This window comes from Mixophyes fleayi, chromosome 3, assembly GCF_038048845.1.
Source record: "Mixophyes fleayi isolate aMixFle1 chromosome 3, aMixFle1.hap1, whole genome shotgun sequence".
NCBI classification, from domain to species: domain Eukaryota; kingdom Metazoa; phylum Chordata; class Amphibia; order Anura; family Limnodynastidae; genus Mixophyes; species Mixophyes fleayi.
In genome coordinates, this window is record NC_134404.1 from 325,954,175 (window position 1) to 325,970,912 (window position 16,738).

The 16,738-nt window shown below is 40.8% G+C and overlaps 1 protein-coding gene across 1 annotated transcript; it reads right to left on the reverse strand.

Moving 5' to 3' along the window:
• Nucleotides 1–4,853: 4,853 nt before the first annotated feature.
• Nucleotides 4,854–8,652, reverse strand: MRPS10 (mitochondrial ribosomal protein S10). The gene is made up of 7 exons (XM_075204178.1): nt 8,539–8,652; nt 7,675–7,733; nt 7,162–7,237; nt 6,139–6,278; nt 5,530–5,638; nt 5,190–5,279; nt 4,854–5,003 (listed from the first exon to the last, which is right to left on the reverse strand). The coding sequence occupies exons 1-7, from the start codon at nt 8,599–8,601 to the stop codon at nt 4,926–4,928; spliced, it is 615 nt and encodes a 204-aa protein (XP_075060279.1). The 5' UTR covers nt 8,602–8,652; the 3' UTR covers nt 4,854–4,925.
• Nucleotides 8,653–16,738: the final 8,086 nt, after the last annotated feature.

Genomic DNA, 16,738 nt, shown 5'->3' on the forward strand with positions numbered 1-16,738 from the left:
TTTTGAAAAGTGACATTTTGTTTCACACAGATCTGTATACTTTGTAAAAACCTTCTCAAAAATGTATACTGCATCTAGAATTGTCTTTATAATGTGAGTAGTCGCTATCCTTTAGCAAAATGAAACTGTTTAATTGTATTGTTTATATAAGTGTAATTTATTTTAGCATTACTGTAAGAACAGCTCTAACTACAAACGATTATTACGCTGAGGGCTGAATTGCAAGTGAAGGGTATTGAAGCTGAGGCTTTGTACTTTTAATTTTCCAAAGCCAACAAGCAAAACATAAATCTGAAGTGATTAGTAAATTAAGGTATGACAGAATCAGAAATTATGAGTTTGATACCCCCCAACATAAACAAAAAACTGTTGTATTTTTTCATATCTTAAGAAAGATGTTGCGTTTCCTTCATTCTGAAGTTAACAATCAATGTTTATTCCGTAACACTAACCTAAATGTTTGCTCCTGCCTAAGACCATATTTATTCCATGTTTAATAATTATTATATATATTTTTTCTTTTTTTAATCCTAATATAAATGTAAAACATTTTTGACTTGTGTATTTAGTTTTTGCGTTTTATTAGCAGTCATTTTTTGCTGATGGAAGGTGTGTCTAAGCTCTGTGTTGCAAATCTTCCCCCTTTACACCGCTAGACAATAAATCAATCCTTGCTCTATATACCTGTCCATATATGCAAGCACCTATATACCTGTGCAAACATATATGCAGATTTGGTATATTAGTTATTTTATATAAAGTGAAACACAACAGCATAGATGCTGGATTGTATGGAAACTGGCTTCTGCTATATATATATATATACACACATGTTGTAGGGCATTATTTAGAACGGACGTTGTATAGAGTATCCGTTGCGTATGAACAGTGCAGGCAGACGTTCTGTGGACTGGACCAATCGCCTGCGTTCCTATGACTGTCAATTGAAGCTAGTGCGATCACCGAGGGCAGATGTTCCTGCTGCATTTAAATATTGGTTCGGCTCACGTGATGGCTGTCTCCAGTGTGTAGGTGGTAAATGCACCTTGATTACCTAAAAAAAACAATTCTATAGTTGTGGTGTGATAAAGTTTCTTTAATGTAACTTAAGTTAGCACGACTGCCCTACTAGTTTCTATTATGCTCATTCTCCGTGTGCAAGTTGATGTGAAGACCTTATCTATTGTTACATCACTGTCAGACTGAAAGAATGATGCTCTTATTGCTATTATTGTCACCCTTTGAAGCACATTGAAGATGGTATGCAGACCATTGAAGATCTTGCCACAGTCCTTTTTTTAAGGTGAGAGTGACTCTAATTTATTTTCTCTTAACTGTGTTCTCATCCTCCGGGCGTTCCTCAGGTAAGGCTTCAAGTGCAAGACATACGTTCAACTGGAAACCAAGCTACCTCTCAATCTGTGCTGCTTTGTTCTAATGACTTCTAAACATGCACACAAATCTTGCAGAACGCTACAGTCATGCATACGCTTACGTTTCTTGGAATCATTTTATAAACCTAAATGTGCTTATTGTGCAACTAACTTTCCCTTTGGAGTTGGTACTCTGCTCAGATAAGTGCCAATACTTAATTAGGGTTCCCCCTTGCTTGGCTGGGGCGATTGGGTTGGTGAGACTTTCATACTAATCATTGCCCTGCTCTATGTTTGCATTTTATAGTGGGTGAGGCACTTTCCTAAAGGGGAAGTAGGTGCAGAATGGGAGGGGGTTGGGTGGAGTGTCTCCGACTCCCCATAGGCTAAGGGACTTCTGTTGTTAGCAAAAGTCTCTACAGCTTATTTCAGAGATTATAGATCTTTTTTACATTTTGGAAATATTTCCGTTTATGACACAGGCTCCAAAAATCACTACAAAACGTAAGTGTTCCTAACTTAAAATGCTAGGTTCCTATATGTCACAGATCAGGGTAAATGGTTGTACTATATATTGGGTTTCTACACGTCTTCCATGGTGTACTATAACTGAGGGCAGCTGTATATAATGGTCTCTACCACCAATTGTTATTTATTTTAAATTCTCTCAGTAACACACCTCATTACCCTAGACAAGCAGGGTCAATGACTGGCATGATGCATTTGGTTGCAGAGCCACCAGCCTACGGGTTTTATTTTTAAGTCAAAGATGATTGCTGGCTTTCTTTCTGCCACCCGTAGGCTACATATGTCACTTCTACTTTGGGGAGGGTGTTAAGGGCCTTTTAAGAATACACTCCGGGTCAATGCAAATGCCTGCACTAACAGTGATATTAATGAGAGAGCCCATCAAACTGGACAAGCTCCCTGTGCCTATGGTTACTGGTATCTGCACAGCCACACCCAAATCTCCTGGACCTGGGGTCCAATGATCAGAGGGCGTAGCAACGGCATTGGAACACCCTGTGGAATTACCGGTGTCGGAGCTGCTTCTCCTCTAGTAAAACTAGGGTTGTGATGTCATTGAGGTGTCCAGTCCTTCTGGCTCGAATACATAGAATTGCTGATAAGGAAACACTGCTACCCTCAGCATGACATTATAGTGATTGGGATAAACTGTTCACCTTTTGCAATATGATTCTGTTGTCAAAGGTCTGCATTCCATACTGCCTGTAGCGCTGCCCCTCTACAGGATGTCTAATGCAATATAAAATGTTTATTCTGCCTTATACCAGTTTTACCTGCTATACTGTAGGGCATGAAGGAGAGGGCTCTAGGCTCACATGTAAATATCCTGATGGACACAGGGAAAAGATATCCATGATAAAGGTACACAAGTACCGAGATAACTGGAGCTTCCTCTATGAAGGCGATGCGTTGGATCCCAGAACATCTATCACATTGCTCCATGTATTTGTGTGCTCTACTATAGACCTGGATGGCTGATATTATATGTTATCACATGCTGTACTAAAGTAAAGTAGAGCAAAAATGCAAACTAATAAAGCTAAAAACATATTTTGTTGTGGACCAAACCTCCCCATCTGTGCTATTACTGCTAATGTTTGTGCAGAACAGAAAAAGGGTTATAGGTCGTGGAGCTAAGTAATGTCCTGACAAAAACTGCATTTTATAGTTCAACAGAGAAAATTGTGGTAATGTTCTTAAATACAGTAAATACATTCAAAAGATATTTACTCAACTATGGTAGTTAAATAAAGCTCCGGACCTGTAAATTAGTGTTGGACTTCTGCCCGTGAAAGGGTAAAACAAAGTCAGTGAATAAAACAATTGAATAGTTCCTGCTCAGATATCTGATAAGGTCTAAAGAAGCCTTTTAATCCAAGATTGTCTATATTACAGCTATCATGAAGCTGTTATCTACCGGTTTCCTGCTGCCCTTAGTTGTCACAGGCAGTGGTTTAATAGCTGCTCGTATGACACCATGTAGGTAAAACAACACACAAACCTTGTGTGGTCCCACCCTTACATGTGTAAGATGAGGATTGATTAAAACATTTTACTTAGCCAAGTTTACCCCCAGCTGCCTGCTGTAGATAAGGAGCTTTCACCCCAGATGTGCTGCTAGTCTCAGAAGAATATGGTTTATTTCATGGTTGCAGGACATCAGAACCCTGCTATCCTAGTATACCTACTTATGGATATATAAATTCCCACAGTTCAACCATAGGTATACAGTGGGGCAGCTTGCAGGCTTGTTTAGATTTGGAGCCTACTATGGTGCTACACACATCATAGTAACACTTAGTTTAACTCTGCCCTGAGGGAAGGAATAGACCAACAACAATTGCATCTGGAACTAACTATTCACAAATCCAATATTGTTTTTAATAAAAATGTTGTACCTGAATTTTTGTCTTTTTTTTTTTTTTTAAGTACATGAATTCTAATGGTACCAACATTCTTTATGGGCTTATGGTTTTGATCAACTTATTGAAATTATTAATTGGATCAGTTGTCTTTCAATTTAACATTTTTATGATGTGGTTGGATAGTAATAGTATTCTCTCCAAAAAAATGAAATCATTGCTCAACAAAGACGTTAATTGTACAGAGCCACCCCTTAGGAACGATTAAAGCACATGCTACAGTGATGGTATTAAGAGATTTTTCCCGGTGATCTGATTGGATCTTGTTTGATTAAATTCAATTAAACCTGTACATAGCAAATTGTAACTTGTATTGTTACACGTGGTTTTGAGGGAACTGAAGTAAAGAAGTGGAGTTACAATGGATACAGCCATGTCCTGTTCAAGACTGAAAATAATTTGTACACAAACCCATTACTCACCATTTAATCAGTGTCATCACACCTCAAGGTTACAATAATGTCCTGTAAGGCCATTAGTATAATCTTCATATCATGCTCTAGTGGCAACACTACAGCTTCTGGAAGAGATATCTCCATGTTACTGTGGTATTTGTTTCTAGCTTTCTGGATATAAGAATAACGTCTATATGTGCAGCGCTATAGGGACAGACTCTTGCTCTGAGATGAGACAAGGATGATTATCCCTAACAATTTAAATTCCTTATAGAGAAATGGATTTTCCCTCAGATACTGTAACTTGTGCTCTTGTAAGAACTGATGTATAAGAACTGATGTATTACTGAGGGACAGGTTGTAAGACTTGTGTTCACTAAATGTCATCAGTCGCTGCCTATGTAAGAACTCAGATATCCCAGCACCTAATTACATATTTCATAAGTCATCCATAGAATTCAAGTGTGTCCCCAGGAAATAGATTTTACAGTAGTAAACAGGCTAAAATGTCTGACAGCAGATTTCTTAATATGAAAGACACTTTATCTGCAATCTTCCTAAGAATTCTGTGAGTGCAACATATAGTAATTCAGACAACTGTATGTACATCCTGCTTCATAAGAAATCGCACATCAAACAGTGAAAAACATTTTTATTATCACATATTTAAATAAGGATTCACAAAGGCATAAAAGTACAATTCACGACTACACTCTCTGTTCCTCACTATTCAGCGTGTCCCATATTGGCTTTTTTAGATGTTCTGGTAGTTTCTCAACCGTAGTCTGAATAACGGAAAATATGAATTTAGTCTCTCAAAGCTAAATAAAAGGATAATACAATATAATCTACAGCGGGAGAAAGTTAAGGACACATGGGGTATACTCAACCTCCTACACACCAGCATGAAGGCCATTACATCAAGCTCAAAATAATCAATCTGACCTCCATTCTGTACAGCTGATACTTACCTTGGTTATCTCTAGGGCGACACCTTCTGGTAGATTACGCTGGATGTATTCCAAATACACATCGGCGGTGCTCCCAGTCAAGTGTTTTAACTATAGTAAAGGAAGATTTAAACCATGTTTTATGGAGTTATTTCCTCCCTCCAGAAATCAATAATATACTTTGCTTTAGCATAAAAATATATATAGATATCAAGGGACAACATTTTGGTTAATGTAAACATAATCCCCTCTAGTATTGATGCTAAATGCCTGCACAAGCTTGTTTGGAAATATTCACCCATTGATGAATCCCTACCCACAATCTAAGAGAAGTTACTTGTCATTCCCCAGTCTGACTCACCGCCAAGTGTCTGTAATGTGTCCTCATCTCATACTGCACCCTGTGCTTTTTGAAAATGTGGATTGACTTTAAAAGGGTAAAACGTTCAATCTTTCTCCTTGGCTCATACCTAGTGAGGATAAAGTATGAAAATCGTGACATCACGCAAACCAGCCAGCAACACAACAGGAAATATTATCATGTTGGACTCACCGGCTGTTGTAGACTGCCTTTACCTGCAGTCTAAATTTAAGTAAAATATACAGAGCTCTTCTAACTGTTTAAATAAAGATTCTTCCATACACTATTAAAAATTGATTGCTTAGGAAATAGAAACATGCTACCGTTATGAAGAATATTTTGGCCACTAGACAGTGCAAGGCATTATGAGCATTCATCATCATCAGCTATTTATAAAGTGCTGTACAGAGAACTCACTTGCATCGGTCCCTGCCCCCATTGAAGCTTACAGTCTAGATTCCCCAACATACACACACACAGATAGAGAGATACTAGGGTCAATTTTTGCCATTCCTATTTTTGTTAATGTAAATAGGCAGATTACAGAGATTTTGGAAGATTTGCAAAAATATAAATACACATTTCACACCACACATGCCAGATACATACACCTTCTCCACACAGATGCCAAGTTCTTTAGCTGCAAGGACTGTGAAGTATTCATAACTGTCCAGCACCATCTTGTCATGACCTTTTGCTAACACGTCTATCTTCTTGTACAGAATGTCTGGTTCATCACTGCTGCTTATCTGTATAAATTAAAATAAATAATTTTGAAAATTCTGTGTCCACTTGTCTTCACTCACCAGAAACAGGTCTGAATAGAGATGCATTTAAACAAGACCGCAAAGGTTATCCGAAACAAAATAAAATTGCATTAGTTTTGGCATAGAAAGTAGACAAATTAAAATTATTTAGTTTCCAATGAACATTTGCACCTATTGTAGTGTGTTTTTTTTATTCTTTTTGGGAACTCTTGTTATCCAGTATCAACATACTGGACTTCAATTGCCTGATGTCTCAGAGACCCTTTCTAGCTTAGCAATTTTGAGATAAATAATCATAAATGGGGATGTACCATAGTTAAAGATTAGTACAAGGATTTGTGTGAATAGCAGGCTTCATTACTGAATACTTGGGAGTATACCCCCTACAAAAGGTTGTACCTCTGTTTAATTTAGTTGTGTTGTCTAGGAATGATAAATACCCTGAATTTTCAAAGAAATCCGAGGCAACTTAAAATATTAATCATTTACAGTGTGTTATTCCTTACTAATACACAACATTTCCTAATGAACACTGACAAGGTGCCAAACAAATATTTATATATACACTTACAAGTTTCCAGTGATTTGTAGTTTTTTTAGGGGCTGGTTATTTGGTGTATATTCCTCATTAACCCCATGAGGTGAAATTATTACTAAATAAAAATAGTGATGTTTTAGTGTTAATGAAATAAATACACAATTAAAACCTATTTTTTTAAAAAAAGTAAAGGGGACATGGTACAATAAATGTAATGAATCTGTTTCTTCTCTTTCTTGCACTCTAGATAATCAGCACTTTCTGCAATTTACAGGAATTTATACACAGTAATGACACTTGATTATTACAAACATATTCTGAACTTACCAGCTTCTGCACTCTGGACTGTATGTCATTAGGGTGGGGTTCTGAGGGCTGTGTACTTAAAGTGTGTTCAGTATTTCTAAAGAAATATAGAAAGGTGTCACAAACATAACCAAAATCAACAATATTCAAGACAAGATGAAATAATACAGTAAGTGTTGGTCCTTAGCAGCTTCATGACCATCTAGGTTACACCCCTTAATGGCACTTTCACAATCTTACAGCAAGAATTAGTCTTGTATTTCTTCACCTATCCAACCGAATTTGATCAAACTATACTATTATTTTAGTATATATTATTACAATATTATTTTGTTATTAAGAGAAGAACTAAAAAGCAGGAGATATGGAAAAAATTTGTAATTCTATTCCACCACTAAAAATAGTTTGTGAAATAGTAGAGGTTTAAAAGTGGGAGTTGTATTATAGTTTTAATGAAGCATACACAGAAACCTGCAAGACAGATAAACACACCTTACATCAAAAGTAGTTTCCAGTGTCTATTACAATACTTACACCTGTCTGTACTGTGTAACAGCGCAAGCATAAAAGGGGAACGGTCTTCTTCTTGGCACCTAAAAGTGCAAAAGCGTATAAACATACAGTGGTAAAAAGCAGTAGTCTTGTAGGGACATCTATGAAAATGCAGAAAACATTGGTCAGCGGTTTCTGAAAAATGGCTGTGGCCTCCGATTTACAAATAGTGTAGTATATTAAAATATTAAAATGAAACAGCTTTAAGTTGTGCAACAACAAATAAATTTTAAAGAAAGCAGTTCAGAAAATGGTGAAAATGTTTATATTTTGACCCTTTAAAATGATTAACAAATATGCATCAAAATAGTCTGGAAACAGATATGTGCTTAAATTATGTTCCATTTTCCATTGTACAGAGCAGCAGAATGTTATGGCACCATATAAAGAATACAGGTCATATACTATTTACTTAACGATCAAAGAAGAATGTTGAGTAAATCATAAAGTGATCATGCAATGGTGCATCGTCTTATCACCAGAGCCACAAATATATTTAAATATGACAATCTCTCACGAGTTTATATTGTCTGCTACACCATTATAACTACACAGCAATGTATGAATAATTATATATTAAATCATAACTTATTTTAACAAATATATTGTGTAGGGTTGTTGTCACCCTGGACTCATAAAACACCTGCTTCCACCAGTGACTGGGGTCATTGTGTCATCAGACAGGTACAGAAGGAACAGAGATAAGGGCAGAAGCCTGACTCCAGGTGCTGGAGAACTACAGGTGTCAGCACACCCTGCCAGCAGAGAGCACGCCGAGACTACAGATTGTCTGCCCACAGCTATGGGGAAGGAGGGTAACGGGGCGCTATAATGACCATTGTGTACCTGGCATCGAGACACCTCAAAGACTCCACGACAGAGGAGGGCAAATCCTCTGTAAGCGCTCATTATTCACAGCATGACAGTCACTTCCGGCGCATGTCGTGACGTAGGAAAGTAGAGTTGGGGTACAGAGGACTATTGCGTCTGTTCTAGCCGCCAAATACCATAGAGAGGACTGCCCTCCGGCTCCACCTGCTGCGAGCCTTCTCCTTGTATCGGCCACCGGCAGAGGGCGCTGTGGCCAGATCAGCATGTGTCATAGTTGCTTTCACTTACGTGTGCTGTGTGTGTGCAGTGTGCAGTGTGCGTAACACACCTTACCATATACACGCATTTTTGCATGTTTTAATTGCCTTCTATTTATTTTTTTTAATTAATTTTCATTCTTGAACCTAACAGTGTATAAATAGAATCACTTCACAGACACAGTAAGGGGAGTCTAACCCTATTTCAAATGATGATTTCAAACTCATTGCAATGCTTAAATAAAAAAAAAAACAGCTACCAGGTAAGTTAACACTGTAGAATTGGACTGCAGAATTACATCTAGGGCTGCCAAGAGGAATTCAGGACCCTGGTAGAACAAATTCATGGGTCCCCTAAATAGCCGAGCATGCTAAAAAAAAAAAAACATACCTGTGGTCATACAATTGGGGGCGTGGAAATGCGCCATTGGGGCGTTACTAGCACATCAAAATCAGTAGGCCCTGAATTCACCGGAGCATGACATATATGATTCTGATCACATATGATGTCACCAACCACATGCTATTTAATATCACATACTCTGCATTTTATTCTTATAAAATGTACTTGGGAGTCTGCAGAGCCACGTCACACCAAGGTACCAGTGACCTGTATTTAAGCCTATATTCACTACACCCTCACCACAACAGGGTATTACAATCAGTGTCGGACTGGGGCATGAAGGGCCCACCAGGGAACGGCAACACTAGGGGCCCACCAGAGGGGGTGTGGCCAGCCATCATAGAGGCAAGACCAGACACTAGATGGGGAGTGGTCAGCCCACGGAGGACAGCTAGGACCATATAAAGAATGCAGTGTGTATCTAAAGAGTACACAGTCTTGAGCTGCCCCTTAGATTGGACAGAACAGTCACCAAAAAGGGGGATTGTCCCACTAGACCAGGCTTGGCCAACCTGTGGCACTCCAGGTGTTGTGAAACTACAAGCCCCATCATGTTTTGCCAATATATAGCAGCTTACTGCTGGAAGGAATGCTGGGACTTGTAGTCTCACAACACCTGGAGTGCCACAGGTTAGGTAAGCCTGCACAAGACTCAGAACATTTGACAGACTGTCCTATGTGTTCTTGTCACTGTTACCACCTGTGGCTGCTGGTTTCTTTAATTGTGGCTTGTCTGGATCCTGGAATATTGGGGGCCCCATTTGGAAAAAATAATGGGTACATTTAGAAAATTCCAACCAGCCCCGGCGTTAAATCAATATGACCCACAATTAATACTTAGGCCTTTCTACAGCCCCAATATTAAAGTAATAGTATTCCCATTTAATAAACCTATTTCCCTCCCTCCAGAAAGCCCCTGCAATGAATTAATCGCATTTATGTATAATAAATATACCTATCTCCCGCAAACAGGGCCGTAACTAGGGCTGTGCGACAGGGGCGACCGCCCAGGGCGCAACGCGGAAGGGGGGCGCAATTTTGGAATATTTTAGGTTAATTTGGTTAAAATTGAGGGCTAGGGGGGCGGCATTTGTCTTTCTCGCCCAGGGCACTAGAATTCTAAGTTACGGCTCTGCCCGCAACCATCACTGCCATTAAATAATTCATGTTCACATTTAATAAATAGACCTCATGCTACTCAAACTCAGCCCCACATTCAATTAATAGCCCTCAAACCACCCAATCTTAAATTAATAGTCCCCACTATAAAATTAAATTGCCCCACCTTCACTCTACAAACAAAATAGCACCCATTATTTAGCCCTCACCTACCACACACACATTACATTGCCACAAACCTGCTGTGCCATCACACATACATTACTGTGCCCCTTAATCACCATGCTGTGTCTCCTTATGATCACACTGCGCCCTCCATGTTGCTTTTGCAACCCCCCGTTATCACCCTGTGCCATGCTGCTTTTGCTCCCCCCTTCTGGCCTCCTTTCATCACCCTGTGCCATGCTGCTTTGGCCCCCCTTCATCACCCTGTGCCATGTTGATTTGGCACCCCTTCACACTCTGCCATGCTGCTTTGGCCCCCTTCACTCTTTGCCATGCTCCCCCTTTACTCTCTGCCATGCTCCACCTTTACTCTCTGCCATGCTGCCCCTTCACTTTCTTCCATGCTCCCCCATCACTCTGCCATGCTCTCCCCTTGCTTCCATTACTTCACTTACCTTTTCTATTGGCTTCCTTCTTCTCTTCTCTCTTCTGTCGTCTTCTTGCCTCCTCTCTGCGTCGCTCCTCACTGAACGTCGGATGTGATGACGTCACGCCCGACATTCAGTGCGAACTGAGCAGAGAGGTCACGTGAGTATTTTTTTTTCTTCTTTTTAAGTTTTCCGCTCCCCCCACCAACGAAGGGGGGAGCGATCAGGGGCAGGGCCTACCGGGGGATAGCCCGGGCCCCCGGCGGCCCAGTCCGACCCTGATTACAATTGTGCACTTCGTACTGTACATTTCTGTTAGTTATTAGGAAATGATCATCTCTGTAAGCTGAATATACTGTTATGTTCTGTGTAATGATATTATAAATCATGGTGATGGATCCTGTGGAAATTAAAAAAAAAAACTATTTAAAGCTGGAAGGAAATACAGACTGTAAGCGGCAGCTGTAAAAGTAATAGTGTTTCCTAAAACATGAACAGTACTATACTTACACTTCCCAATGTTTGAAATGACCTATTGAGGGAGCCGCATTGCGCACGCAGGCCTACCAAGCGTGACGACATCATTACACCTGGCCAGCACAGTGTGTCCTATGACATCGACGCTCAGTTCCGGCATCACAAAGCAAGGAGTGGGGTCATGGGGATGTGATTCAGAGCGATTCGGGCCATCACAACCTCGCCTTCTTTGCAGGGTGTAAAAGGGTGACCTACTCTACAGGAGTCCAAGAGAACTCCACAAAATTTGTGAGTCCCTACCACAAATGCTGAGAGATTATTATATGGATCTATCATGCTTTTGGTAGATATAAAATTCTTCCTTATGTTAACTTTGAGTCTTCTTTCCTCCAAGCGTGTCCCCTGTTCTAGAAATCCTATCACTTTAAAGAATACTGCCATGCTGAACTCTATTAATATATATATATATATATATATATATATATATATATATATATATATAAATAAATGTTTCTCTTGGTCTATTCTCTCCTCTGAGTTGTACCAGTTCAGCTCTTGAAGTCTTTCCTGATCAGTTTTGTTATACATACAGCCCATGCACTATTTTAGTAACTCTTTTCTGAATGTTTTGCATTTTTTATGTCTTTTTGACGATATGGCCTCCAGAACTATACACAGTATTTACCTCTTACCTGCCACCTCCACTCTCTATTCACAAATTATTTGTCTTCAGTTTTCATTTAAAAAAATCTGGTCAATCTAATTATAACGTACATCTTTTTATATTCATTGAAAAGTATTGAATTCAATTGCACTTATGATGCCTAGAAAAAAAAGAATAGAAGCAATTAGATTTAATATGCAGAAATATAGAAATTATAATGTAGACTTGATCGATATTGAAAATTAGGGACATTTTGCAGAGGAACAAAAACTTAAAAACTGTCCATGGAAATGATGGTCAGTGTTAGGCTGCTGGCCCTGATCACCAACCCACAGAACTAGATGACGGAGGTTTCACCTTTAGCAGCCGCCTTTCCCTTAGAGCTAGATGCGCTCACCGGTACTCGGATGCCCCCAGGACTTAGCTCCAGGTGTAGTGTGGGTTGGTAATACAGGACCACAGCAGCGGGCCAGGAGACTGGTAGAAAGCAGCGGGTAGTCAAACGATAGCCAAGGTCAAGGGTCATGAGCAAACAGAGTAATCAGTAAACACGCCAGAGGTTGGGGTCACGGGCTAGGTAGCAGGGTCCAAGGTACAAGCCAAAAGAGTCAGGGTCACAGGAAACAACAGGCAGGGTCCACATCCAGGCAAGGGGTCATACACAGGCAATCCAGCAGAGTATCCACAGTACAGGGACAAAGGGCAGAGCAGGTCAGCAAACTGGTAACAGGAAGCTATAACCGGCAGTGAGGCTGCAGAACTCACTGCCTTAAATACACAGATGACCCAATCAGGGCTTGTATGCACCCCTGCAGACTAATTAGCAGTACAGAGCCAGACCAATCAGGGCTTGTCCCTGACACACACAGTTGCAGGCTAATGCCTGTAAATACAGCCCCCTATATTAATTAGCCCACAGGCTGTGCCTGTTTTCGCGCATGCGCCCGGCTTCCAGCACTGCCGGGACGCAGCGCTAGGTGACGGTCGGGACACCAGGGGGCACCAGAAGCGAGCCACGGCGGCTCTGAGTACCGCCGCGGCTGGTTACAGTCAGCTGGCAAATATGGTTTGTAATGGTCTCATTTTACAATATGCATCCTCACATTCTCAGGAGTGTGAATTGATAGAAAATGTAGAATTTTATTACATACATTCAAAGCTTTCAGAAATTGTTCTGTCACATTCCCCAGCTCCTCCATGGCCACAGCCACTAGTAACTTTCCTGTCACACCAACAAAGCAAAATGTTTTTCCTACAGCACACACATTAACCAGTACCATCCATAGTACAACTAGCCAAGAGATCTGTCATAACATCAGCCACTCCCACTAAACCAGCCACACCCAGTAAACCAGCTCTCCAGTGTCACACCCACCAGCCACACCCACTTCATCAGCCACACCCACTAAACCAGCTCTCCAGTGTCACACCCACCAGCCACACCCACTAAACCAGCTCTCCAGTGTCACACCCACCAGCCACACCCACTTCATCAGCCACTCCCACTAAACCAGCTCTCCATTGTCACACCCACCAGCCACACCCACTAAACCAGCTCTCCAGTGTCACACCCACCAGCCACACCCACTTCATCAGCCACTCCCACTAAACCAGCTCTCCATTGTCACACCCACCAGCCACACCCACTAAACCAGCTCTACAATGTCACACCCATCACACATCACACATGGATGACATAGGGAGGGTCATTGTTACTTGCCTATATAAGGGGAAGTTTCTGGCCACTAGACATCAGTCTACTACAGGCAGAAAGCAGTAGGACCTGCAACCTGAAGACTCTGAGGTTAGTCCGGTGTGTATTTCTTGTATTACTAGGTTAATTGGCTTTTGACATTTGTATTAGATTGGCCAATCAGCGGTTTAACCTTATTAACCTTTTTATTCATTCTCATTGCTGCTCATCTATATACAGAGACAACAACCCCTTCTAATAGAGGTGTACACAAGCGACAAGGATAACGGGAACATACTTCAAGGATAACGGATACAGTTTCTACGTTTCGTGACACACACTTCTCCAGGATGTAACGTCCTGGAGAAGAGGTAAGTATAGGCACATTCACCTCCAGGATGAATCATACCATGAAAGCATGGTGTGATGTAGAGCGTCCTGGAGACGTAAGGATAGGCATTTCCACCTCCAGGATGTATCATACCATGACAGCATGGTGAGATATAGACCGTCCTGGAGAAGTAAGAATCAGGCGCATCCTTGTCCAGGATGCATCATGTCATGACAGCATGGTGTGATAGCATAATCCTGGAGAAGTAAGGATAGGCAATCCCTCCTCCAGGATGCATCGTACTTTAGGCCAATGGGTGCGGTCCTTACTGGGTATAAAGAAATCGGGGCTCATTCTGGAGGAGTACCACCACACACATAGGATACACCATACTGTGAATATATCTGTTATTGCTAAGCCCACTACCAAGCTACAAGACTAATGTGTACATTCTTCAAAGATATATTTTCTAGGTCTCGTGATTCTTAGGAGAAAAATTAGAAGAACAGTTTCAAGACAACAGGAGGATCAGTATGAGAAGCAAAAAAAGGAAGAGATGCCCACCTGAGGTTAGTATCTCGTCACAGACATGGGCGTCTCCGTTGGATGTGTCTGTAGACGGAGCCGGATACCCTAAAAGCTAGTTTAGATACCAATATGGTATAATGTAAGTGTAATAGTTGAATAAGTTTGGTCATTTAACTCTGCATAGCCTCTTAGTGCCCAGAGGGAAGAGCGGTCCTTCTAACCATGGTTCCCCAGAGGTTTCCTCCACAGGGGGTTTTTCCTCTCCTGAGTGCTGAAGGACGACTCTTTGTGAGTCCAGAGGCTTCCTCCATATTGGTCCTCTTATAGGACAAGTTTGTAAGAGCCACATGAGCATTTTATAATGCAGAGTAGAAAAATTACATTTGATTTAGCAGACAAACCCTTAAAAAATTAATTAAAAAAAAACAACAACTTAATTTTATTTGTCTTGTGAATCTTCAATAAAGTCAATTTAAAGTATTATATTGAGTCCATTGTGTTTTCTTTATGCATTAAAGTATCATACATACTATTGGGCAGTTGTTGGTACACTTAAATGTCATATCTTGAGGCACAGGGAGATCAGGGTGGGGGAAGGTTATTAAAAACTCGAAGGATCCTGTAAGAATATTCTGGGTTTCATGCCAAATGGTCTGAAGAAAGCACCTCCGTATTTGTTCTTTTAAGGGAACCGATGCTGTATTGCTATAACTTTGAAAAATTTCTGGGTATGTTTTTCTTTTTGAAGAGATGCCTCCAACCCGTCTTTTCTCATTATGAAGAGATCCAGAGATCATGTGTGTTAGGGGCGGGGTGCTCTGCATCCACGTGTGGAGAATTCATTTTCTAGCAACTGCAGATATTGTCATTAATACATTTTTATCACCTTTTAAAATTCTTGCATATGTGCAAGATGCCTAGGATTGCCCATTCACCACAAAAAGTTCGTCATTTGCCAATCCTGCTGTCGCAAGTCTCCACTGTCGGACTGTACCTCTCTTGCAATCTCACCAGAGATCCTCTCAAACTAACAAATGTTGGTATCATTAGCGTACTTGGGTCATCACCTGGTTTACATAAACTTGCAGCAATATTTTACTTTCAATGAATATCTTGAACAGTCCTTCAGAAGAGAAAACACTAACAGGCTGTCCTTGTATGAATATGAAGTGCACTATAGTAATTACATAACTCAGAACCAGTAATTACATAACTCAGTCTCTATGTTACATAGGTGCATATATATGTATCCTTTGTGAGCATACTAATTCCTCACTGTGAAGGCAGGACTCGGCAATAATCAGCAGGGACCAGACCTCTTGCTTTCAGTCCTCTTTGCTCACCCGCATTTCACCCAGGTCAGGAGACTCCCACTCTGGCTTGGGGACTCGCTTTGAGTGCCCATAACAATAGATCTTCACTGGGCTCACTCAGAGGTTCAGTGGCCCTGGTTCCCTCGAAAAACGTGTCCCTCATTCAGAACAATGAAGTTACACGATAACCTTAATTGCTATCTAAAAGATTCAACATTTATATTTCAAAATAGTTCTTGAATACCAATAAATAATCTTCCTATAGTTTCGAAATGAACATATTTCTACTAGGTCATAAAATAAAATAAGAGTCCTGCCAACTTGAAATAGGACGGAGCCCTGAGGAACACTTTCGGGAAGTGGGGAAGAGGCGGAGAAGGAGCTACAGATAGAGACAGAGAAGGAGCAGTCAGAGAGATAGGAGTCGAACCAAGAGAGGACAGTGTTGGAAAGGCCAAAGGAGTGGAGGGTATGCAGCAGAAGAGGGTGATCGACAGTATCAAAAGCTGCAGAGGTCCAAGAGGATGAGGAGGGAGTAGTGGCCTTTGGATTTGGAAGTTAAGAGGTCGATAGTGACTTTAGCTATGGCAGTTTTGGTGGAGTGGAGGGGGTGGAAACCGGATTGAAGAGGATCAAGGAGGGAGTAGTCAGAGAGGTAGTTGGTGAGACGGCTGTAGACTAACCGTTCAAGCAATTTATAGGTGAAGGGGAAGAGAGAGATGGGAGCGGTAATTGGACAGGGAGATGGGATCGAGATTCGGTTTCTTAAAAATGGGAGAAACTAGAGTGTTAGACCACTGACCACCAGTCTGACCAGTCCTGGCAGGTGTGGGCAAT

Bases quoted from the DNA above. Each gene is read 5' to 3' on its own strand.
- MRPS10 (XM_075204178.1), bottom strand. From the start codon at position 8,601: ATGAGCGCTTACAGAGGATTTGCCCTCCTCTGTCGTGGAGTCTTTGAG. The intron at 6,279-7,161 runs GTAAGTTCAGAA...TAATTTATACAG, and splicing joins AGTCCAGAGTGCAGAAGCTG to ATAAGCAGCAGTGATGAACC. The intron at 5,280-5,529 runs GTGAGTCAGACT...CCTTTACTATAG, and splicing joins CACATTACAGACACTTGGCG to TTAAAACACTTGACTGGGAG.